Raw genomic sequence first — 25,319 nt, 5'->3', positions numbered from 1 at the left:
ATGCAAATTCAAAATGAGGTTCCTTTCACTTTGGTTCCTGTGGAGCCAGTGGCAGGCTTACAGACTTTGATGTTACATTGCCCCTGTCCTGCCCACACACAACTGCTATCGGTTATACCCAGCATAGCTCATTGAATAAATTCTAGTATCACAGCCCCTTTGAACTCCACCTCTTCTAACAATAAAACCCCTTTCATAGTATCAATTTTATTAGTAGTATAAACATTGCTTGGTCTCTGCTAGCTAAGTGCCAGATTTCACTCCACTTCTTGAATGCTCTATTCAACAAAATGCAAATGCACTCTACCTCTCTTGCATCTCAAAACTAGTATACATCAAAGTACCCAGCCTAGCTGGCTTTAATCCAATTATTACACACCCACAGACTAATCCTCTATTTAAAATAAAATTCCAATAATGTCATATACATTAATAGCTTCATGACACTAGTAATAGCTGCAACTTTGGGAGAGAGGAACTTGATGAAATTACAATCACTAGGGAAGCTGTACTGAGCAAACTGATGGAGCTGCAGGCTGACAAGTCTCCGGGCCCTGATGGACTTCATCCTAGGGTCTTGAAAGAGGTGACGAATGAGGTAGTAGTTGCATTGGTATTAATTTTCCAAAATTCGCCAAATTCTGGGAAGGTTCCATCAGACTGGGGAGTAGCAAATATAACCCCTCTGTTCAAGAAGGGAGGGAGGCAGAAAACAAGAAATTATAGGCCAGTTAACTTGAGGTCTGTCATTGGGAAGGTATTTGAATTGATCATTAAGCAGGTTATATCTGGGCACTTGGAGAAACTCAAGGTAATCAAGAACAGTCAGCATGGTTTTGTGAAAGGGAAATCATGTTTAACCAATTTATTGGAGTTCTTTGAAGGAGTAACATGCACTGTGGATAAAGGGGAGCCTGTAGACATGTTGTACTTGAGTTTCCACAAGGCATTTGATAAGGTGCCACGTCAAAGGCCATTGTGGAAAATAAAAGCTCATGGTGTAAGGGGTTAACATATTAGCCTGGATAGAAGATTGGCTGGCCATCAGAAAACGGAGATTATGCATAAATGGGTCATTTTCTGATGGGCAGGATCTGATGACTGGAGTCCTGCAGGGCCTCAACTTTTTACAATTTATACCAATGACTTAGATGAGGGGAATGAAGACATGGTAGTTAAATTTGAGGATGACACAAGGGTAGGAAAGTATGTTGTGAATAGGACATGAGGTTGTAGACGGATATAGATAGGTTTAGTGATTGGGCAAAAATCTGGAGGATGGAGTATAATGTGGGAGAGTGTGAAGTTCACTTTGGCTGGAAGAATAAAAAAGCAGAGTATTAAACAGAGAACGAATGCAGAATTCCGAGATGCAGAGGGATCTAGATGTTCTGGTGCATGAGTCACAAAAGGTTAATATGCAAATCCAGCAAGTAATTAAGAATGGAATGCTATCCTTTAGAATGAGAGGAATTGAACATAAAAGTGAGGATGATATGCTTCAGTCATATGGGGCATTGGTGAGACCACATCTCAAATACTGTGTGCAGTTTTAGTTGTCTTATTTAAGGAGGGATGTAAGTGCATTGGAGGCAGTTCAAAGGAGATTTACTGGATTGATACCTGGAATGAGTGGGTTTTCTTATGAGGAAAGGGTGTACAGTCTGGGCTTGTTTCCACTGAGTTTAGAAGAGTGAGGGCGATTTGATTGAAGTATATAGGATCCTGAATGGTCTCGATGGGGTGGATGTAGAAAGGATGGTTCCTCTTGTGGGTGAGTCCAGAACTAGGGGGCACTGTTTTAAAATTAGGGATCGCCCCTTTCGGACGGGGTGAGGAGAATTTTTTCTGAGAGTTGTGTGACTTTGGTACTCTGCCTTAGAAGGCAATGGATGCAGAGTCATCGAATCTTTTTTAAGGTGGAGGTGGATAGATTCTTGTTAGGCAAGGGAATCAAAGGTTATCGGGCATAGATGGGAATGTAGAACTCAGCACAAACAGATCAGACATAATATTGTTGAATGGCAGGGCAGGCTCGAGGGGCCAAATGGCCTACTTCTCCTATTTTGTATGTTTATATGTACCCTGTAAAGACCCCTCAGGATTGTATATGTTTCAATAAGATCACCTCTCATTCTTCTAAACTCCGATGGTATAGGTCCAATCTGCCCAACCTTTCTTCATAGGATAATCCCCTCATCCCAGGAATGAGTCAAGTGAACTTTCTCTGCACTGTTTCTGATGCAGTTATATATTTTTTTCAAATAGAGACCAAAACTGTACACAGTACTCCAGATGTAGTCTCACCAAGGCTCTGTACAGCTGCAGTAAAACGTCCCTACTTTTATATTCCATTCCTTTTGCAATAAACATTCCATTTGCTTTCCTAATCACTTGCTGTACCTGCATACTAACTTTTTGTGATTCATGTACCAGGACACCCAGATCCCTCTGTAGCTCAGAGTTCTGCAATCTCTCTCCATTTAAGCAATACACTGCTTTTCTATGCTTCCTGCCAAAGTGGACAAATTCACATTTTCCCACATTATTCTCCAAGAATTTTAATGTCTGTTTATAAAGGCAAATGGCCAATGATTTAGTGTTTCAAATCCTATGTAAATTACAATCACATTATGAAATTGTGATGCTGAAAATGAGATGTGACCATCATCTCCTGTGTTGCAGTTAAATCCAGTTCTGAATTCTGGGGCAGGACTCCTGGGTGCTCGGCCTGCCAATTCACCACCAGGCTGCATGCTGAAGGTAACCATCAGATTGCTCTGTTTATTTCTCTCAATCACTGAGTGATCACCTGGTGTTCCAGTTTAATGGAGTATTGTCTCGTGTAGGATTGTGCAATAGGCGGTGATCTGAGTTTCTCAGGATCCTGAATGAATAGGTAAAAACCACTTTATATACATTCAAGCATTTGGCTTAAAGCCTTGAGTGTGGTTTCCTTCGAACCCAGGCATTTTGAAATAGGATTTAATTTTATTCACTTAATCAGTATTTAGTTAAAGACTGTTTTGGGAAGAGTAATCCACATGTAGAATTCAAGATCTAAGCCGTGTTCTCATTAGATGACAGAGAGTAGAACCAGGGCTGCACTGTGTACAAGGAATGCCTGCGTCCAAACTCTCCTAGACAGGAGCTTGCTCAACCTCGATTTGGTCTGAAGTGATGGCAACTTCTTGGAAAGACAGAACAATATTTTTCCCTGTTTTTCCCAGAAGGGAAAGAGTTGAGAATGTGAAGGTTCTCAGTGGTAAACATACCACTCAACGCCAGTCATACAGGACCAGCTAGTCTCCGCGATGTTAGCTGGTCTTGACTGTGACAGCAGAGAGAGGCAGAACACCAGGAAGGTTACACACACACTTATTAACAAAAATCTAATAGTGTCGAAGGTATTCTGTGTTCACCAAATTACCAAGGTATTGGGTAGGAGAGGACACAGGTTCATTCACTGAGAGAGTTGAACCCAAGTGGAAAATGCCTCAAGTAAAACCCTAAAAATGAAATGTAGTTTATCAGGGTTAAATGTGTTTGTAAAAAACTAATAGAGGTGGATCATCTTGCACCAGTGTGTTACCATTTCAGTTTCATTTCCTTGGATCCAATGTTGGCTCTCAGAAACATCAGAGACTCATTGAAGCTATAAGATATGATGGTGTCTCTTCCTTTAATGCTGTTCCATTGAAGCCTGTGTCAGTAGTGATTGAAAATTTAGGTGGGGGATGGGATATGGTTGGTAGGGGGGTGAGGGCATTGAGTGAATGAAAATTAGATTTCAGGTGACCTTAATTCTCTCTGTTCCAGACGCCACTTGTTGGTCATAAGCGGGGTGCTTCTCACCTGATCCCATCGCCCGAACCCAGCCCAGAGGGAGGCTACATTGGGCAGCATTCGCAAGGCCTGGGGGGCCACTATGCTGACTCTTACATGAAGAGGAAGAGGATATTTTAGCTGGAGACCTGGTGTTGCCATCTAGAATGATGTGGTTATTTTTCGCTTAAGGGTGTAAATCTTGTACAGATGTTTTTAATCTCTGCATCAAAACACTTCAGTCTTTGTTTTTTGGAGGAGGGTGAAACTTGTATCTGTGAATTTGGGGTATGCAGAAGGCTGGAACCTGTAGAACTGACAGAAGCGTGACTGTGTGGCACCCATGAATGAATGTTAGCCACAGAAGTACCAATATGTAGCCTTCAACATGCAAATTCCCATTGTTGGGGGAGGTGAGTGCATAAAGAGATGGAAATCACCATCCGCCTCTCTCACCTACCTCATTGTTATTGACTGAGCTCTGGGACCAGCGATTGTGAACCAGTGAGTGATCTTTGGGAGTACACTTCGGTATTTTGCATTTTCTTCACTGCAAACTTAAAAACGCGTGAAGTTGGCTACAAAAATTATCCCAGTAATAATACCCATTAATAAATTGGACTCCGTGAGCCAGCCTGAAAACAGTCACTTGTTTGTGTTGCTGCAGCAAAATACACACTTAATAGCATTTTAAGCAAGTATTTTACTTTAAAGCCAGACCCTATAAATTGTCGTTTCTCCTTGGTGATTTACTGTGCTTCTGTGCAATTTTCTTCATTAATTTCCCAACGCATTGGAATTAATTCAGTGATTATTTTCCTTTGTTTGAATTGCACTGCACTCAGTTTTTAACATTGACCATGCAGCCAGCTGGTTCGGTCCTTTTGCATACCCCTAAAATCTGTAGGTTTATTTTTCAATGTATTTCCTTAATTTTTCGTTTCATTCTGTGAACCTACTTTTGCCTTTGATTTAGAAATGCCCCCTTTTTTTTTAGATCTGCATTTTTTAGAGAATTATTTGCAGGAAAAGGGTTATACACTTGTCCCCTTTTTTCCTTTTTTAAAAAAAAAATTCAAAGTAGTTGGGGTAACTAATTTTGTTCTTCCTGTTTTATTTGGCATGTGTGTACACATCAGTGTTTGTTTCTACTTATGACAACTTTGTTCTACAAAAACGTTAGACATTGAATTCCTGATGCCTGTTAACTTGTGGAACTTTTATGCCAGCCAACTTTTCACTAAGTTTGGACAGAGAGCCTGAACCAGCAAGTTTGGGCCCCTAACTATAAAATAAATCAGATGTAAATTTAAGAATCGGTAGCGGACACTGCTGACACTAGCTTCCGTTACGATGCTGTGTGCAGGTTAAAACTACGGGAAGTTGCAAGTCTCTTCTAGTTGTCTTGCAGTACATTAACCAACTGCACCGTTTGTGTTGTCAAAGTTGTTTTGCCTCAATATTTGAAGTTGGCAGTGAAATTTCAGTTTTACTGCTCCTCAATCCGGGTTTGAGATCTGAGTTGAAGGGAAACAGGTTCTCCTTGAAGTGCTTGTCCACTTTGCATGATGCAGCATGTTGGGATTTTAAAGCAAACCCCTTGTAAATGCCCAAGATTGAGGGGGGAAAGAGAACAGGGGAAAAAACTGCAAGAAAAAGATGGTTTACAACACCTTTGGGTTCCTTTCTTAATTCTCTCTTCCCCCTCTCCAGCCACTAAAAGTCAAGTGAAGATGAGTAAAATCTCTGCGATGAGAAAGCATGTGATTTTGGGGAGAGGGTGAAATGTAATATTGCAGAGCAAAGCAAACAGGCTGATAAAAAATCTGGTATGCCTCACACAACCAAGATGCCGTACAGAAAACAAAAGTGTCTGCTGTGAGGAAATAGATGTCCCCTGCACTGATAGTCCTCTATTGTGCCCAGTCGTTTAACTCAATGCTCAGTACTTTGACTCTAGTTTGATCCTGTTGAAGGCTGAACTCTGGGCAAGTATGACTGGCAAGAGGTCCCAAATCTGACCAAGTGGATAGTAACAGAGCAAGTATAGAGTCCATTCCAAGTCAATTTTTCTCCCCTTCAATGGGTGTGGATCCGTGTCAGAACTTGTGCTTTCATTGAAATAAGTGTTGGTGAGTGGGCAGCGATAGTGACTGTTGGCATTGTTTGGGGAAGATCCCAGCCTAAACTGCCCTCACCTGTTGCCCACCTTCCAGACTGAGAAACTGGATAGTAATGAAGAATGTGGGCTTTAACCTCCTCCTCTTGACTATGGCCAATTGTAGCCGTGATCTGCTAACTCAGAAAGCTGGAGATTGACTCTTCCTGAGTGTCTGATTAACCTGCTCAGCTCCTCTTGGTGTGTGAGCTGTGAACCATATTTAACATGCTGTTTCAGCCTGTTCGCCTCAAAGTTAGGAAGTGAAAGGGTAAGTTGACAGATTCCTGCTTTGAATTGCTATCCGGTAACCCCTGCTGGAGTGTGCATAAGGACTGGGCTCAGCTGCACTGTTCCATTGATACTGGAACGTTGCTAATGCCAACTGTCTTGGCTCAACTATAACAAATGAACATGGGGCACCTTGGGGAAAGGGATCAAACTGGAGACAGTTTCTGTAATTGAAATGAATATTTCTACACATACTGCCCTCTGCCACAGATTTGCAAGAAGGAAGTAGCACAGGATGTGCAGATTGTGTCTGAAGTAAGTGTGACCATTCTTGTGATGTCTCCCACAGTGAGTCCCTGACTTTAGCTGCACCATCATAGGAACAGCATAGGTTATTCAATCCATTAACTGTGTGCAGATGGAGGATGGACTTGATGTTTAGCTGCTGCCCCTTCCCTGTGCTTTGGAGGTCAGTCACCCAGGGGCTCACTTGTTTTGTAGCTGCTTCAAGTGCACCAGAGACTTGCTGTTTGTGTGGGATGAAATGCGGCATAAAGAGCCTAAAAAGTCAGGAGTGTCTTAATCATTGGACATAAGTTTAACTGCATAATTGAGTAGGAACTTAGTGCAATTTCGTGTTGGAGAATCCTGTATACATCTCTAATAAAATTGGAAATTGCTCTTAATTTTGTTTCTTGATTCCTTTAAACATTTTTTAAACAATCTGCCTAATCACTGCTGTTATCCTTCTCTTGTCTGCTTTATTATGGTATTTGAGTTTCTGAACATTAAAGTGATTAACACTCTCCCTTAATTTGATACATCCAATCCTAGCTTTGAGTCGCATCAAACTGTAGTTCAATACTGTTCTGACCTCTGGTGGCCCAGTGTGGAACCATCCCACACAGACCTGGGATTGTCCCGGGTTCAAGGACTGTTGTGCACCATTTGCTGATCTCCCTTAAAGCAGCAGGTTTACTTTGGGAACATTGGAACTGAAGTGGGGGAGATTAGAAATGGTTCCTGCTCCTGTTTTCTATCCAGCCAATGCTGAGTGCAGTTACATGGATTTTATTTATTCATTCATGGGATGTGGGCGTTAGTGGCTAGGCCAATTTATTGCCCATTCCTAATTGCCCTTGAGAAGGTGGTGGTGAGCTGCCTTCTTGAACCGCTGCAGTCCCTGTGGTGTAGGTACACCCACAGTGCTGCTGGGAGGGAGTTCCAGGATTTTGACCCAGCGACAGTGAAGGAAGGTGCTGTCAGAGGAGCCTAGGTGAGTTGCTCCAGCGAATCTTGTAGATGGTACACACTGCTGCCACTGTACGTCAGTGGTGGAGAAAATGAATGTTTAAGTTGGTGGATGGGGTGCCAATTAAGCAGGCTGCTTTGGCCTGGATGGTGTTGAGTTTCTTGAGTGTTGTGGGAGCTGCACTCATCCAGGCAAGTGGAGAGTATCCCATCACACTCCTGACTTGTGCCTTGTAGATGGTGGAGAGGCTTTGGGGAGTCGGGAGGTGAGTTACCCTCTGCAGAATTCCCAGCCTCTGACCTGTTATTGTAACCATGTGAGCCAGGCTCAGCTGTGCAGTTAAATTGTCAGCTAAAATTAAAATGCTGCTAATGCAGAAACACATTAACAGATAACAGAAATAACATCAGCATAAATCAATAAAGATAGAAATCTTCTTACCTGGGAACAGACTATATTGGAGACGTATGTAATAACCGTTGCAGAAGTCTAAGCCTTCAATTTCACATTGATTTGTTGTACTCAGTTTTAGTAACTTCAGTGTAGGTCCCTAGTGCAAATATTCTTTTGCTGCCAGACTCACTTAGTAACATTGAAAATACTAATACACCTTATTTTTCATCAGCTAAAGAACTTGGAACACTGTTGAGACTGAACACATCCTCTCTGGCTACAGAGGACAGCAAATGTGGTACCATTATTCAAGAAGGGTAGCAGAGATAAACCCAGTAATTACAGGCCAGTCAGTCTAACATCAATGGCAGGGAAACTATTGGAAAAAGTTCTGAGGCACAGGAATAATCTCCACTTGGAGAGGCAGAGATTAATCAGGGATAGTCAGCATGGCTTTGTCAGGGGGAGATCATTTCTAACAAATTTGATTAAATTTTTCGAGGAGGTGACTAGTTGTGTAGATGAAGGTAGTGCAGTTGATGTAGTCTACATGGACTTCAGTAAGGTTTTTGACAAGGTCCCACATGGGAGAATGGTCAAGAAGGTAAGAGTCCATGGGACCCAGGGCAATTTGGCAAACTGGATCCAAAATTAGCTTAGTGGCAGGAGGCAGGGTGATGGGCGAAGGTTCTTTTTGTGATTGGATTGTAGTGTTCATTAATGATTTAGATTTGAATATAGGAGGTATGATCAAGTAAGTTTGCAGATGACAGGAAAATTGGTGGTGTTGTAAATAGTGAAGAGGAATGCCTTAGATTACAGGACAATATAAGTGGACTGGTAAAATGGGTAGAGGAGTGGCAAATGGAATTTAATCCTGAAGTGTGAGGTGATGCATTTTGGGAGGACTAACATGGCAAGGGAATACACAATGAATGGTAGGACCCTAGAAAGTACAGAGGATCAGAGGGACCTTGGTGTACATTTTGACAGATCCCTGAAGGCAGCAGCACAGCTAGATAAGGTGGTTAGGAAGGCATATGGGATACTTGCCTTTATTAGCTGAGGCATAGAATACAAGAGCAGGAAGATTATGTTGGAACTGTATAAAATGCTAGTTAGGCCACAGCTGGACCACTGTGTGCAGTTCTGGTTGCCACCCTATAGGAAGGATGTGATTGTACTGGAGAGGGTGCAGAGGAGATTCACAAGCTGTTGCCTGGGCTGGAGCGTTTCAGCTATGAAGAGATTGAATGGGCTAGGGTTGTTTTCCTGAGAGCAGAGAAGGCTGAGGGGGGACCTGATAGAGGTGTACAAAATTGTGAGGGGCATAAATAGGGCAGGTAGGAAGAAGCTTTTCCCTTTAGTGGAGGTGTCAATAACCAGGGGGCATAGATTTAAGATAAGGGACAGGAGGTTTGGAGGGGATTTGAGGAAAATATTTTTCACCCAGAGGATTGTTGGAATCTGGAACTCACTGCCTGAGGGGATGGTAGAGGCAGGAACCCTCACAACATTTAAGAAGTATTTAGTTGAGCACTTGAAACGCCATAGCACACGGGGTTACGGGCTAAGTGCTGGAAAATGGGACTAGATTGGATAGGTACTTGATGGCCGACACGGACATGATGGCCCGAAGGGTCTGTTTTTCTGTGCTGTATAACTCTCTGACTCCAAATTAATTTACGATAAAATTGGTGTTTGACCATTCAGGCCTGAAACAGACAATGAGGAACAATTGGGGCTTTCAAAACGGAGAAAAGATAAATCGATCAATGGTGTGTAAATGGAGTTGAGGTGCAGATGAGCAGTGGTCGAATTGAGTGGCGGCACAGAGTCAAGGGGCTGAATGGCCTCCTGCTGTCTGGATACAGAGACAAAGTTATTGCTGCAACCAACAATTCAGAAAAATGAGTCAGGAAACTCAGATGGGGAGAGTTCTGGATTTCCTATGGGAGGTAATTTCTGGAGCCAGATTTTAATATTTATTCCAGAAGTTGGGAAAGTGAAAACAAAGTAAGCCTTTGTTATTTAGGGAAAACATCTCAATATTTCACCATTTCAGAATTTACTTTTTTTTTTTGGGGGGTTTTGGCTTGGAAATTCTAATAGGTTTTTTTTTTCTCCTTTAAGAAACTTGAGCAACTTCCCCTTTAAGAGGCGGCGCTGACGTCACGGCTGTGTCATGTGACCCTGCGGCTGTCATGGCGGCGGCCAGTGTTCGGTGCGGCTTCCGCTGGGTCCTGAGGCTCGGAGCCGCTCATCGGGAACCCGGCCCGCGACCCCCGCGGGGGCATCGTCAGGAAAACCGGCTCAGGGACCGGACTCGGACCCTCCACACCGGCCCGAGTGAGTGAGTGAGTGAGTGAGTGAGTGAGAGAAGGAGGGAGGCCACCCCGGAGCTGAGCGGGTTTCCCGGAGGGACCGTGACGCGCCCAGGGGGAGAGGGGCGGGGGAGACAGTGACCCCCCCCCCCCCAGGGGGAGAGGGGCGGGGGAGACAGTGACCCCCCCCCAGGGGGAGAGGGGCGGGGGAGACAGTGACCCCCCCCAGGGGGAGAGGGGCGGGGGAGACAGTGACCCCCCCCAGGGGGAGAGGGGCGGGGGAGACAGTGACCCCCCCCCCAGGGGGAGAGGGGCGGGGGAGACAGTGACCCCCCCCAGGGGGAGAGGGGCGGGGGAGACAGTGACCCCCCCCCAGGGGGAGAGGGAGACAGTGACCCCCCCCCCCCAGGGGGAGAGGGGCGGGGGAGACAGTGACCCCCCCCCCCCAGGGGGAGAGGGGCGGGGGAGACAGTGACCCCCCCCCCCCAGGGGGAGAGGGGCGGGGGAGACAGTGACCCCCCCCAGGGGGAGAGGGAGACAGTGACCCCCCCCAGGGGGAGAGGGAGACAGTGACCCCCCCCAGGGGGAGAGGGGTGGGGGAGACAGTGACCCCCCCCAGGGGGAGAGGGGCGGGGGAGACAGTGACCCCCCCCCCAGGGGGAGAGGGGCGGGGGAGACAGTGACCCCCCCCCCAGGGGGAGAGGGGCGGGGGAGACAGTGACCCCCCCCCCCCAGGGGGAGAGGGAGACAGTGACCCCCCCCCCCCCCAGGGGGAGAGGGGCGGGGGAGACAGTGACCCCCCCCAGGGGGAGAGGGGCGGGGGAGACAGTGACCCCCCCCAGGGGGAGAGGGGCGGGGGAGACAGTGACCCCCCCCCCCAGGGGGAGAGGGAGACAGTGACCCCCCCCCCCCCCCCCCCCCCCCAGGGGGAGAGGGGCGGGGGAGACAGTGACCCCCCCCAGGGGGAGAGGGGCGGGGGAGACAGTGACCCCCCCCAGGGGGAGAGGGGCGGGGGAGACAGTGACCCCCCCCCCAGGGGGAGAGGGGCGGGGGAGACAGTGACCCCCCCCCAGGGGGAGAGGGAGACAGTGACCCCCCCCCCCCCCCCCAGGGGGAGAGGGGCGGGGGAGACAGTGACCCCCCCCCCCCCCCCCCCAGGGGGAGAGGGGCGGGGGAGACAGTGACCCCCCCCCCCCCCCCCCCAGGGGGAGAGGGGCGGGGGAGACAGTGACCCCCCCCAGGGGGAGAGGGGCGGGGGAGACAGTGACCCCCCCCAGGGGGAGAGGGGCGGGGGAGACAGTGACCCCCCCCAGGGGGAGAGGGAGACAGTGACCCCCCCCCCCCCCCCCCCAGGGGGAGAGGGAGACAGTGACCCCCCCCCCCCCAGGGGGAGAGGGGCGGGGGAGACAGTGACCCCCCCCAGGGGGAGAGGGGTGGGGGAGACAGTGACCCCCCCCAGGGGGAGAGGGAGACAGTGACCCCCCCCCCCCAGGGGGAGAGGGGCGGGGGAGACAGTGACCCCCCCCCAGGGGGAGAGGGAGACAGTGACCCCCCCCAGGGGGAGAGGGGTGGGGGAGACAGTGACCCCCCCCCCCCAGGGGCAGAGGGGCGGGGGAGACAGTGACCCCCAGGGGGAGAGGGGCGGGGGAGACAGTGACCCCCCCCAGGGGGAGAGGGGCGGGGGAGACAGTGACCCCCCCCAGGGGGAGAGGGGCGGGGGAGACAGTGACCCCCCCCAGGGGGAGAGGGAGACAGTGACCCCCCCCCCCCCAGGGGGAGAGGGGCGGGGGAGACAGTGACCCCCCCCCCCAGGGGGAGAGGGAGACAGTGACCCCCCCCAGGGGGAGAGGGGTGGGGGAGACAGTGACCCCCCCCCCCCAGGGGCAGAGGGGCGGGGGAGACAGTGACCCCCAGGGGGAGAGGGGCGGGGGAGACAGTGACCCCCCCCCCACCAGGGAGAGAGTGGCGGGGGAGACAGTGACCCCCCCCCACCAGGGAGAGAGGGGCGGGGGAGACAGTGACCCCCCCCCCCCCCCACTAGGGAGAGAGGGGCGGGGAAGACAGTGACCCCCCCAGGGGGAGAGGGGCGGGGGAGACAGTGCCCCCCCCCCCCCCCCCCCCCCAACCAGGGAGAGAGGGGCGGGGGAGACAGTGATCCCCACCCAGGGGGAGAGGGGCAGGGAAGACAGTGACCCCCCCACCAGGGAGAGAGGGGCGGGGGAGACAGTGATCCCCCCCAGGGGGAGAGGATAAAGACCCTGAGGGGTAAGGAGCAGTGACCCCCCTGTTGGGGGAAAGGCTGAAGAAATGATAGGGGTACAAAAGAAGGACAGTAATCCCAAGATGGGACAGTGACCCCAAGGGTGGGAAAGTGATCCTGGGGAAATGGGTCCCTACCCATGATTGAGCCACAATCTGACTCTTGACGCCACCCAGCTGATGAGCGGCTGGTGTAACAGGGCAGCTTCCACTGAACCCTGAGTTCAGCCTGCAGCTGACTCTGACCGTTGGTTTTGGCCTCAAACACGGCTCCGTGTGTAATCCAAGGCAACTTTAAATATTTATCTTTGTTTCAGGCAGTTAGAAATGAAAAATTACCAAGATCAGGCCAGTGTTCAATCCACTTGTTTATTGCACCACAGTAAATGTCGAACCTGAGCCATCACCTGTTGTACAAGTCACTTATGGACTGACTCATCTTGGACATGACTTCAAGCTGTCCGCAGTTAAAATGCTGACCACTTTTGTTTGTTCCTAGATACCCATCAGTGTGAAGAGACAAGCCAGAAAACTCAGAGTTTGATGGATGTGTAAGTACAGAGGCTTGTGTCTCCCATTCTGTTTTACTTTCTGTTTAATTCTTGTCCTCCCTCAGCATTTTTTGTCATGAATGTGCTGACTCATGCTGAGATACAATCACTCCCTCTAGGTAAGGCCTTTTGGTGTTATATTTGCTGTGCTGTTGGTGGAGAGATCTTGTGAGTAATGCAGAATCTGGCTCTATCGATATTGCAGATTACTTTGTATTGAAGGTTCTTTGAGTTCATAGGGCAGGAACTTGCCTATGGCAGTGATTATTGAGATAAAGTACCTAAAATGCTTAAATCATTACAGCAAACATTTCCATCAGGGCTATTGGAGATATCACAGGCAGCTGAGCGGGACCACATCGTTTCACAGAAAATCAACACCTTTAGGAGTAAAACTGACATAAAATAAATTATAGTTTTTACAGAGATTCTTCAATAAATGCACCAAAATCTCTTAAATGTAACTTTAATCATCTAATAATTGTGTTACAGACAATGTTTTCCCTTGTTTTAGTGTAAATGTAACCTTTATCGACCGTTCAGGGAATCGGATTCCTGTGAAGGGGAAGGTGGGCGACAATGTACTGTACTTGGCTCATGAAAATGGGATTGATCTGGAGGGTGAGTACCGATGGAGTGAATGTTTTTACTTCTTCACCTTAAAGAAAGAGAACAAGCTGACTTAGTGAAACAACAATAGAAAATGCTGGAAAAACTCAGCAGGTCTAACAATATCTGTGGAGAGAAGAACACAGTTAATGTTTCAAGTCTGTGTGACTCTTCTTCAGAACTAAAAAGTAAAAATGTGATGGAATTGATTCTGTTTAAGGGGGGGTGGAGCAGGATAGAAGGCCAGTGATAGGTGGGAACAAAGGAGAGATTGCCAAAGATGTCATGAACAAAAGGACAAAGTGGGTGTTAATAGTAGTGGTGCTGGCTAAAGGAGATGCTGATGGTGGCATCAGAAAGCAGAATGTGATAATAGCAGGACAAAGATAAGCACTCTGGAAAGAACAACAAGTGACAGGTAGCTCTTGTGGCGGGGAGGTATGGTGATGGGGAAAAAAGATTGAAAATAGGAAAAAAAAGTGAGGATAACACAATAAGAATGAAAATAAGTAAAAATAAGTGGATAAAAATTTTGAAATTAATATTGAAAAAGGGGGATAAAAAAGGGGTGATGATGGAAGAGAGAGTTCATGGTCTGAAGTTGTTGAACTCAATGTTAAGTCCAGAAGGTTGTAAAGTGCCTAATTGAAAGATGAGATGTTCCTTCAGTTTGCGTTGAGCTTCACTGGAACAATGAAACAGGCCAAGGATGGACATGTGGGTATGAGAGCAGGGTGGAGTGTTGAAATGGCAAGTGACAGGGAGGTCTGGGTCATGCTTGTGGACAGACCGAAGGTGTTCCTCAAAGCGGTCACCCAGTCTATGTTTAGTCTCTCCAATGTAGAGGAAACCGCATTGGGAGCAGCAAATGCAGTAAACTAAATTGAGGGAAGTGCAAGTGAAATGCTGCTTCACTTGAAAGGAGTGTTCGGGCCCTTGGATGGTGAGGAGGTAAAGGAGCAGATGTTGCATCTTCTGCGATTGCATGGGAAGATGCTGTGGGAGGGGGATGAGGTGTTGGGGGTGATGGAGTGGACCAGGGTGTCCTGGAGGGAACAGTCCCTGTAGAATGCTGATGGGGGGGGGGCGGTGAGGGGAAGATGTGGTGACATCATGCTGGAGTTGGCAGAAATGGCGGAGGATGATCCTTTGGATGCGGAGGCTGGTGGAGTGAAAATGGAGGACAAGGAGGACCCTATCATTGTTCTGGGGGGGAAAGAAAGGTGTACGGGAGATGGGCCGGACACAGTTGAGGGCTCTGTCAACCACCATGGGTGGGAAACCTCAGTTAAGAAAGAAGGAAGACATGTCAGAGGAACTGTTTTGGAAAGTGGCATCATCAGAACTGATGCGACGGAGGTGAAGGAACTGAGAGAATGGGATGGAGTCCTTACAGGAAGCGGGGTGTGAGGAGCTGTAGTCGAGGTAGTTGTGGGAGTCGGTAGGCTTGTAATGGATATTGGTGGACAGTCTATCACCAGAGATTGAGACAAAGAGGTCAAGGAAGGGAGGAGAAGTGTCAGTGATGGGCCATGTGAAAGTGATAGAGAGGTGGAAATTGGAAGCAAAATTAATAAGTTTTTCCAGATCCAGACAAGAGCATGAAGCAGCATCGAAACAGTCATCGATGTGCTGAAAAAAGAGTTGTGGAAGGGGGCCGGAGTAGGACTGGAACAAGGAATGTTCCACATACCTCATAAAGAGACAGGCATAGCTGGGGCCCATGCGGATACCCATAGCCACACCTTTTATTTGGAGGAAGTGAGAGGAGTTGAAGGAGAAATTGTTCAGTGAGAGAACAAGTTTAGCCAGACGGAGGAGAGTAGTGGTGGATGGGGATTGTTCGGGCCTCTGTTTGAGGAAGAAGCTAAGGGCCCTCAGACCATCCCAGTGGGGGATGGAGGTGTGGAGGGATTGGACGTCCATGGTGAAGAGGAGGTGGTTGGGGCCAGGGAACTGGAAATTCTTGATATGATGTAGGGCATCAGAGGAATTGCGGATGTGGGTGGGAAGAGACTGGACAAGGGGAGAGAGAACAGAGTCAATGTAGGAAGAAATGAGTTCCGTGGGGCAGGAACAGGCTGACATGATCAGTCTGCCGGGACAGTCCTGTTTGTGGATTTTGGGTAGGTGGTAGAAGTGGGCCGTCCAAGGTTGGGAGACTATCAGATTGGAAGCTGTAGAGGGAAGATCTCCAAAGGAGATGAGGTCAGTGACAGTCCTGGAAACAATGGCTTGACGTTCAGTGGTGGGGTCATGGTCCAGGGAGAGGTAGGAGGAAGCGTCTGCAAGTTGACGCTCAGTCTCTGTGAGGTAGAGGTCAGTGCGCCAGACAACAACAGCACCACCCTTGTCAGTGGGTTTGATAAAGTCAGGGTTGGACTGAGAGAACGGAGTGCAGCAAGTTCAGAAGGAGTTAGGTTAGAGTGGGTGAGAGGGGCAGAGAAACTGAGACGGCCGATGTCATGTCGGCAGTTCTCAATGAAAATGGTGATAGACTGCCCACTGATATTCATGGCCCATCGACTCCCACAGCTACCTCGACTACAGCTCCTCACACCCCGCTTCCTGTAAGGACTCCATCCCATTCTCTCAGTTCCTTCGCCTCCGTCGCATCTGTTCTGATGATGCCACTTTCAAAAACAGTTCCTCTGACATGTCCTCCTTCTTCCTTAACTGAGGTTTCCCACCCGCGGTGGTTGACAGGGCCCTCAACTGTGTCTGACCCGTCTCCTGCACATCCGCCCTCATGTCTTCCTGTCCCTCCCAGAACTATGATAGGGTCCTCCTTGTCCTCACTTTTTACCCCACCAGCCTCCGCATTCAAAAAATCATCCTCCGCCATTTCCGCCAACTCCAGCATGATGCCACCACCAAATACATCTTCCCTTCACCACCAACACACACACACACACACCACCCCCCCCCCCCCCCCCCACCCACCCACCCACCCACCCACCCAAACCCTTCCATAGCGACCATTCCATCTGGGACAGCCTGGTCCACTCCTCCATCACCCCCAACACCTCATCCCCCTCCCACGGCACCTTCCCATTGCAGTCGCAGAAGGTGCAACACCTTCCCCCTTTATCTCCTCTGCTTCACTTGCACCTCCTTCAATTTAGTCTACTGCTTCCCCTGCTCCCAATGCAGTCTCCTTTACATTGGAGAGACCAAACGCAGACTGGGTGACCGCTTTGCAGAACACCTTCAGTCTATCCACAAGCATGACCCAGCCCTCCATGTCGCTTGCCATTTCAACACTCCACCCTGCTCTCATGCCCACATGTCCGTCCTTGGCCTGCTGCATTGTTCCAGTGAAGCTCAACGCAAACTGGAGGAACAGCACCTCATCTTCCGACTAGGCACTTTACAGCCTTCCGGACTGAATATTGAATTCAACAACTTCAGGTCATGAACTCTCTCCTCCATCCCCACCCCCTTTTTAATCCCCTATTTTCAATGTTCATTATTTAATTTTTATTTTTTATCCACTTACTTTTATTTAGTTTCATTTTTATTAGTTGTTTTATCCCCACTTTTTATGCTACTTTCAATCTTTTTTCCCACCACCGTCTCCTCCCCCACCCCATCCATCTGTCACTTGCTCATGTTGTTCTTTCCAGAGTGCTTACCTTTGTCCTGCTATTACCACATTCTGCTTTCTGACCTTAATGTCACCATCTGCACCTCCTTTAGCCAGTACCAGCACCATTAACACACCCTTTGTCCTTTTGTTTGTGACATCTTTGTCAATCTCTCCTTTGTCCCCACCTATCGCTGGCCTTCTATCCAGCTTCACCATCTCCCCCTGCTCTTAAACAGTATAAATTTCATCACATTTTTTCTTCCCTTTAGCTCTGAAGAAGAGTCACATGGACTCGAAACGTTAACTGTGTTTTTCTCTGCACAGATGCTGAGTTTTTCCAGCATTTTCTGTTTTTGTTTCAGGTTTCCAGCATCCGCAGTATTTTGCTTACAAGCTGATTTAGTGATGTTGGTTAAGGGATAAAAGTTTGACAGGACACTGGGTAAAACCCCCCTTCTGTTCTGTGAATAGTACCATGTAAATGAGATCTTACCTGAGAAGGAAGACACGGCCTTGGTATAAAGTCCCTCCTGTGAATTACAGTATTGTGCACATTCCACATTTCTGTGAAAACAGTATATCAGCCAGTCAGCTGCGTATTGCTGAATTATTTTGTCAGAGGGTGTAAATAATGGAGACATACCTTTGTAAGCTGTGTAAAGGCCCTCTATGTTCTGGCACCTCATGTGGTAAATACACTGCCTGGTGTGGTGCTGAACAACACACACCACAAAAAGGCTCCAGGTTTTATCTCTGCTGTTTGCTCCATGAGCCAACATCGTCTGTCTGGCGGTAGTTGGGCTGAGGGACGCTGACCAAGTTTGTAGTTTTTGCATCTAATCACTATCCAGTGACCCCTGGTGAAATGTGTGTGCGCGTGCATGTGCAAGCACGTACCTGTGCCCTGGACAGGCACTGTGTGTGCGAGCATGAGTTCTGTTGTGTAGATTTTTAATGAGGGACAGGATCAGATTCAGCTGTGAGCTCATCTGTGGTTAATTTCAACAACTCTGGCTCATGAATAAAGAAAGGAGACTTGAGCACAGCACCAGAGGGCTGCCCCAACTCAATGATACATTTGTACCCCAGCAAGAGTTGGTGTTTTCAAGAGACATTGAGAGAAAATTAGAAAGGACCTGTGGCCAGTGTATGTAAAGTAACCATTTCCTTCCCATGTATAGGTGCATGTGAAGCATCACTGGCCTGTTCAACCTGTCACGTGTATGTGAATGAAGAACATTTTGATAAACTGCCTGAACCAGTTGAAAGGTACAAAAATATTGCTATACCTGTGCATGCATTGTAAACACAAGGATTACAATTTAGGTCCTAATTCATGCTAACTTTCCATTTGCTAACCTGTGTTCTCCATGATATAATATTTGCAGTATAAAGCATATGGTGAATGTGAGTAATCAGCCCAAGAGCCAACAATTATACCCTTTTACCATTGGGTTTAGCAGTAAAAGTTGTAAAGGATCCCAATTGTATAATCCTAATCTTTTCCATAGATGAAACAGCACCATATTGTCAGGTAATATATTTCAGGTTACACTGCAGATCAGAATTTATTACAAAAATACATTTACACAGATTACAGCAGCAGGTAAACAGTAATATAGTGCTCATAGCAAAACTTTATATCTCATATGGAAACCAAAATTAATAAACTGTTTAAGTAACTCTTATATGGGACACTGCTATGCCTGTGATGTTCTCTACTGTTGAGCATTAATGCTTTAATTGGGTTTTTGAGGAACTGAGTGCTGCCTGCTGGTACACATCACACTTCCCTTTGAGGTAGATGCAAGTTATTGTTGTAAATGGACCATGAACAACAGCCCCCTTCACAACCTGGGACAATCTTCATGGGTCATACCTGAGTGAAGTGGGGATTCTTCAGTGACCTGGATACAAGCGTATTACTAGGGGAAGACGGTGGATTAATAGTAATGTCACTCGATTAGTAATCCTCCGGAGGCCCAGGCCTCTGGGGACATGGGTTCAGATCCCACCACGGCAGCTGGTAGAATTTAAATTCAATTAATAAAATGTGGAATTGAAAGATAGTCTCAGTAATGGCGACCATGAAACTATCATTAGTTGTTGTATAAACCCATCTGGTTCACTAAATGTCCTTTAGGGAAGAAAATCTGCCATCCTTACCTAGTCTGACCTACATGTGACTCCAGACCCAAAGCAATGTGGTTGACTCTTAACTCCCCTCTCAAATGGCCTAGCAAGACACTCAGCTCAAGGTTAACTAGGGATGGGCAATAAATGCTGATTTGCTAGTGATGCCTACATCCAATGAAGGAGTAAATTTTAAAAATACACTAGAACGATTACAGCTCTCAAATCTGTCAACTTTTCAAGGAAAAATATTAAAATTGTACTGCTTTTCATAATTCAAGCTGAAATAGCATGAACATTTATCATATCCGCTATTCATGATATTAACACAAAAGTATGTAATGGAAGCATAAATATATTGAAAATTATCTGCACGTAGTGTCCCAGATAATTATCGTAGGAGGCCTGAAATCACGTGACATGACTTTAAGGAATGCTCCCCCATTATTAAACTGATTTCTGTAATACCTGTTTAAATGTCAGCTTTCTTTTAAGTTAAGCTATCACTCTGGACTCAATCCTTTGTCAAATTAAAGATGTGGAATTAGTCAAGGCTTTTGAGATATGTATAGACGTGAATGACCCCACTCATTACTAAATGATGTAGTCTTATTGAGATTGTAGGATTCTCTGATACCACTGGAATAATGTAGATCATAAAATCTGACGCCTTTGAAGAAATCATTGACCCTCTCTTGAAGGTGCAGCTGATGGTAAAATTTGTAACAGAGCCAGGAATAAAAGAAACTTCAAGAGGAGAGTTATTTTATGGTAACTTTGGCTAAAATTATTTTTGTGCCTCTGGTTTGTTGAGAAGAGGAGAAACTTTTTCACGCAGCGAGTGGTTAAAGTCTGGAATGCGTTGCCTGAGAGGGTGGTGGAGGCAGGTTCAACTGAAGCATTTAACAGGGAATTAGACTGTTATCTGAAAAGGAAGAATGTGCAAGGCTAGGGAGAGAAGGCAGGCAAATGGTACTAGGTGAGTTACTCATTCGGAGAGCGGGTGCAGACACGATGGGCTAAATGGCTGCCTCCTGCTCTGTAACAATTCTGTGGAAGTACAGTGTTAATACCTTTTTAAAAAAAAAGTAGTTTTACTGAAAATTGAGAAATGGAGTTATAACTTCTGAATTTATTGCATCTGCCAAGAATGCAGCCTTGCAGTAAAATTTCCGTTTCTCACAATACAGAGAAACATTGGGGCCAATGGGACTGATTGGAATTTGGGCAGCTATTTTAGAGAGTCGGCACAGGCATGATGGGCTGAATGGCCTCCTGTGCTGTGTCATTTTGTGATTCAGTTTAACCACCCAGCAACGACCGAGGCACAAGAAACAACAACGGTAAATTCAGCCCTTTGCAAAGTCCTCCTTACTAACATCTGGGGGCTAGTGCCAAAATTGGGAGAGCTGTCTCACAGACTAGTCAAGCAACAGCCTGACATAGTCATCCTTACGGAATCATACCTTACAGATAATGTCCCAGACACCACTGTCATCATTCCTGGGTATGTCCTGCCCCACCAGCAGGACAGACCCAGCGGAAGTGGCGGCACAGTGGTATACAGTCGGGAAGGAGCTGCCCTGGGAGTCCTCAATATCGACTCCGGACCCCATGAAGTCTCATGGCAGCAGGTCAAACATGGGCAAGGAAACCTCCTGCTGATTACCACGTACTGCCCTCCCTCAGCTGATGAATCGGTGCTTCTCCATGTTGAGCATCACTTGGAGGAAGCACCGAGGTGGCAAGGGTGCAGAAGGTACTCTGGGTGGGGGACTTCAATGTCCAATGCTCACAGTGCTTTCTAGCACCATGACAGTATTAGTAGGAGTGACCACTGCACAGTCCTTGTGGAGGTGAAATCCCATCTTCACATTGAGGATACCCTCCATCATGTTGTGTGGCACCACCACCTTGCTAAAGGGGATAGACCTCGAATAGATATAGCAACCCAAAACTGGGCACCATGAGGCACTGTGGGCCATTAGCAGCAGCAGAATTGTACTCAAGAGCAATCTATAACCTCATGGCCTGGCTTATCCCCCACTCTACCATTACCATCAAGCCAGGGGATCAACCCTGGTTCAATGAAGAGTGCAGGAGGGCATGCCAGGAGCAGCACCAGGCATACCTAAAAATGAGGTGTCAACCTGGTGAAGCTATAACACAGGACTACTTGCATGCCAAACAGCATAAGCAGCAAGTGATAGAGCTGAGTGATTCCATAACCAAGGGATCAGACCTAAGATCTGCAGTCCTGCCACATCCAGTCGTGAATGGTGGTGGACAATTAAACAAGTCACTGGAGGAGGAGGCTCCATAAATATTCCCATCCTTGATGATGGGGGAGCCCAGCACATCAGGGCAACAGATAAGGCTGAAGCATTTGTAACAATCTTCAGCCAGAAGTGCCAAGTGGATGATCCATCTTGGCCTCCTCCAGAGATCCCCAGCATCACAAATTCGATTCACTCCAAGTGACATCAAGAAACAGCTGAAGGCATTGGATACTGCAAAGGCTATGGGCCCTGACAACATTCCAGCAATAGTATTGAAGACTTTTGCTCCAGAACTTGCTGTGCCCCTAGCCAAGCTGTTCCAGTACAGCTATAACACCATTTATCTGGCAAGGTGGAAAATTGCCCAGGTATGTCCTGTACACAAAAAGAAGGACAAATCCAACCTGGCTGATTACTGCCCCATCAGTCTACTCTCGATCATCAGGAAAGTGATGAAAGGGGTCAAGAGGCACTTTCTCAGCAATAACCTGCTCACTAACGCTTAATTTGGGTTCCGCCAGGGCCACTCAGCTCCTGACCTCTTTACAGCCTTAGTTCGAATGTGGACAAAAGAGCTGAACTCGTGAGGTGAGGGTGACTGCTCTTGACATCAAGGCCACGTTTGACCGAGTGTGGCATCAAGGACCCCAAGCAAAACTGGAGGCAATGGGAATCGGGGGAAAACTCTCTGCTAGTTGAGTCATACCTAGCACAAAGGAAGATGGTAGTGGTTGTTGGAGGTCAGTCATCTCAGTCCCAGATATTCGCTGCAGGAGTTCCTCAGGTAGTGTCCTCAGCCCAACCATCTTCAGCTGCTTCATCAATGACCTTCCTTCCATCATAAGGTCAGAAGTGGCGATGCGCAATCATCAGCAAACAATATTCAGCGCCATTCACGACTCCTCAGTTTCTGAAGCAGTCTGTGCCCATATGCAGCAAGACCTGGACAACATTCAGGTTTGGGCTGATAAGTGGCAAGTAACATTCGCACCACGCAAGCCAGGCAATGACCATTTCCAACAGGAGAGAATCTTTCATTGCCCCTTGACATTCAGTGGCATTATCATCGCTGAATCCCCCACTATCAACATCCTGGGGATTATCATTGACCAGAAACTGAACTGGAATAGCCATATAAATACTGTGGCTACAAGATCAGGTCAGAGGCTAGGAATCCTGTGACGAGTAGCTCACCTCCTGACTCCCCAAAGCCTGTCCACCATCTACAGGGCACAAGTCAGGAGTGTGATGGAATATTCTCCACTTTCCTGGATGAATGAAAGTAATTTCAACTGTAACTGTGAATGTAGGAATTCATAATGAAAACAAGTTCAACCAAAAATATGGCAACAGGTTTTGTCAAAGGGAAGTAACATTTTTAATACTTTTTCAATAGATAAAAGCCTCAGAGTTTGCAAAGGATGAGAGTCAGCTGCAAATGAAAATGTATGACTGATTAAGCGAATTAAATGTATTGTTTTTCCAGGGAGGAAGACATGTTGGACATGGCACCGGTCCTGCAGCTCAACTCCCGACTGGGATGTCAGATCATCCTCACCAAAGAGTTAGAAGGCATGGAACTGACGCTGCCTAAAATCACCAGGAACTTCTATGTGGATGGGCATGTGCCAAAACCCCACTGATGGGCATTTGCTGGGGCCTGTGGTATATAGGGAGACTCGCATCATTCCAGTAATGCTTCAATCACATGGTTCACTTTGTGATGGACCAGCACCTAATGGGCAGTCACTTCCACCTCAAGGCAGGGGCCGGAGAGGAACAGTAAAAGCAATTTGTCAACTTGGAGTTGGGGAGAAGATGGGCAACAAGAAGTTTAGGGGTAAAGGTCACCTTCTACTCAGCCCAGCCCCACCCCTCCCATTGCCCTCCCAACGTCTCCCTCCCTCCCATGAATTCCCTGAGGACTTCCAAGCAGTGTGTAGAACTCCTGCTGGGGCCTCATTACGCCACAGGAAATTATATGTTGCTGGAACTCTCTGCCCCATCCCATTCTGACCTCTGCCATTAAAGTGCTACCCATCAGATGGGACTAGCCTGTTGCCATTTGGGACTGTGCTGTTAGCTTTTCAGTCCTCATTTGTTCGCTGAGCTTTGTAAAGCCACAACCCAGCACGACTGGAATCCCTAATTCCGAGAGTTTCCTCCTTTTATGGTGAAGGGGACATTGGTTTCTGGGCATAAATAGATAAAATAACTTTTTCAACCGGGAGGTTCCGTCGCTGGAGTTGCTTCTTGAGAAGGACCACAGAGAATGCTACAATAATCTAAAACATAATACAACAGAAGATTTTGAAGTTGAAGTATTTCTGAAGGATAAGGATCAAGTGCTGCTGTAAGAGAGTGCAGATTTCCAGAGGGTGTTCAGGAAATGAAGGTTTGCTGATGAAATGAGAGAGAATTACACTGCAGCGTGGATTCCTGGGATTGGTTACAAAACTCTCTGGGATTTGAGCACCAGACAGTTGAAGGCTAAGGCTCTGACTGATTCATCAAAGCTGCAAAGTGAGATCCCTCTTCTCCCACAGATCTGTGAACCCAAAAGCGGATAATACCTCATCCAGGTTGATAACTGCTTTGTAACCCACCAGAGAACAGTCTGTATGGATCACACTGTGGATGTGCAGCCAGCCAGTGCAAAGGCTACCTGTCTCTCAGCCTCTCAAACAGCAATGTCCTGACAACACAGTCAGTTCACAAGCTGCTCGAACACAACAGTGTGTTTCAGAGCTAAATATAAATTACAATATTTCAAGCAATGCTACAGTTCTATTAGTTGGGGTGAACCAGGAAGGATTGTTCTTTTTGTGTTACGGTTAGTAAATGAGGCTGGATTTTAAACATGTGGAGTTTATTTAAACTTTATTACAGTAAAATATTGATGCACAAAATCTACAATAAAATCAGATACATATTTTGTCACCTCTACTTGTCATGTTTCTACTTGAACAGCTGTGTTCCTGAAATCCGTGTTGATTTCCTCCATAGAACAGTCGAAACAAACAGCCCACTGTGCGTTTTTGTGAAAAGTTTAAACCAATGTTTCCTGTTCTGATGTTGGTTCAGGATGAAAATCAGAATTGAGGTTGGACAGTTGAAGGAGGTGTTACAAATGCAAAGTTTTATAAGATTGTTATGTTTTTAAACTGCCCGTTTTAAGTTAGGATAAAATGGAGGAAGGAAAGGAGGTCCTGAACTCGGCCCAACAATAAGCTTGGGTGCAAAAGCCGATATAGTGGATGCTGGAAAATCTGAAAGGAGAAGTAATTGTGGGGATGCTCAGCAGGTCAGGCACCGCTGTGGGGAGAAACAAGAGTTCATGTTTCAGGTCGATGACCTTTCCTCAGGCTAATTTATTTTTTACGGTTGGGAAGAGTCGAGATAGGAAGAAGTAAGTTCCAAGTAGCAGGAACAGACTGAAACAGTGGACTGACCAGGGCAGCCCTGTTTGTGAATTGTAGGAAGAAGGTAGAGGCAGGCTGTACGTGTTTGGGGGACTATGAGGTTAGAAGCTGGGGAGGGAAGATCTCCAGTGGAGATGAGGTCAGTAACAGTCCTGGATCCAATAGTTTGATGTTCGGTCATGGGGTCATGGTCCAGGGGGAGGTAGGAGGAAATGTCAGAGAGTTGGCATTTGGCTTCTGTGAGGTAGAGCCCATACATCAGACAACAACACCATCCTCGTCAGCAAGTTTGAT

The 25,319-nt window shown here is 47.1% G+C and overlaps 2 protein-coding genes across 3 annotated transcripts in view; both read left to right on the top strand.

The window, feature by feature from the left end:
• raver1 (ribonucleoprotein, PTB-binding 1) overlaps positions 1-6,900 on the top strand; it is a 38,279-nt gene extending 31,379 nt beyond the window's left edge. For both annotated transcript variants that reach the window (XM_041177209.1, XM_041177208.1), the window contains 2 exons: positions 2,686-2,763; positions 3,820-6,900. In XM_041177209.1, coding sequence (XP_041033143.1) covers positions 2,686-2,763; positions 3,820-3,966 — 225 coding nt within the window. In that variant the 3' untranslated portion in view covers positions 3,967-6,900. The remainder of the gene's footprint in view (positions 1-2,685; positions 2,764-3,819) is intronic.
• Positions 6,901-10,062: 3,162 nt separating this feature from the next.
• On the top strand, positions 10,063-24,538 carry fdx2 (ferredoxin 2). Its single transcript, XM_041177275.1, has 5 exons — positions 10,063-10,208; positions 12,942-12,993; positions 13,508-13,614; positions 18,373-18,460; positions 23,090-24,538. Exons 1-5 carry the CDS (start codon positions 10,064-10,066, stop codon positions 23,244-23,246), a joined length of 549 nt encoding a protein of 182 aa, XP_041033209.1. The 5' UTR covers position 10,063; the 3' UTR covers positions 23,247-24,538.
• Positions 24,539-25,319: the final 781 nt, after the last annotated feature.

Source organism: Carcharodon carcharias, chromosome 30, assembly GCF_017639515.1.
Source record: "Carcharodon carcharias isolate sCarCar2 chromosome 30, sCarCar2.pri, whole genome shotgun sequence".
NCBI lineage: Eukaryota > Metazoa > Chordata > Chondrichthyes > Lamniformes > Lamnidae > Carcharodon > Carcharodon carcharias.
The sequence above is the reverse complement of the archived record's forward strand: the minus strand, read 5'-3'. Positions and strand labels throughout refer to the sequence as shown.

Bases quoted from the DNA above. Each gene is read 5' to 3' on its own strand.
- fdx2 (XM_041177275.1), top strand. From the start codon at position 10,064: ATGGCGGCGGCCAGTGTTCGGTGCGGCTTCCGCTGGGTCCTGAGGCTC. The intron at 10,209-12,941 runs GTGAGTGAGTGA...GTTTGTTCCTAG, and splicing joins GACCCTCCACACCGGCCCGA to ATACCCATCAGTGTGAAGAG. The intron at 18,461-23,089 runs GTACAAAAATAT...TTGTTTTTCCAG, and splicing joins CTGCCTGAACCAGTTGAAAG to GGAGGAAGACATGTTGGACA.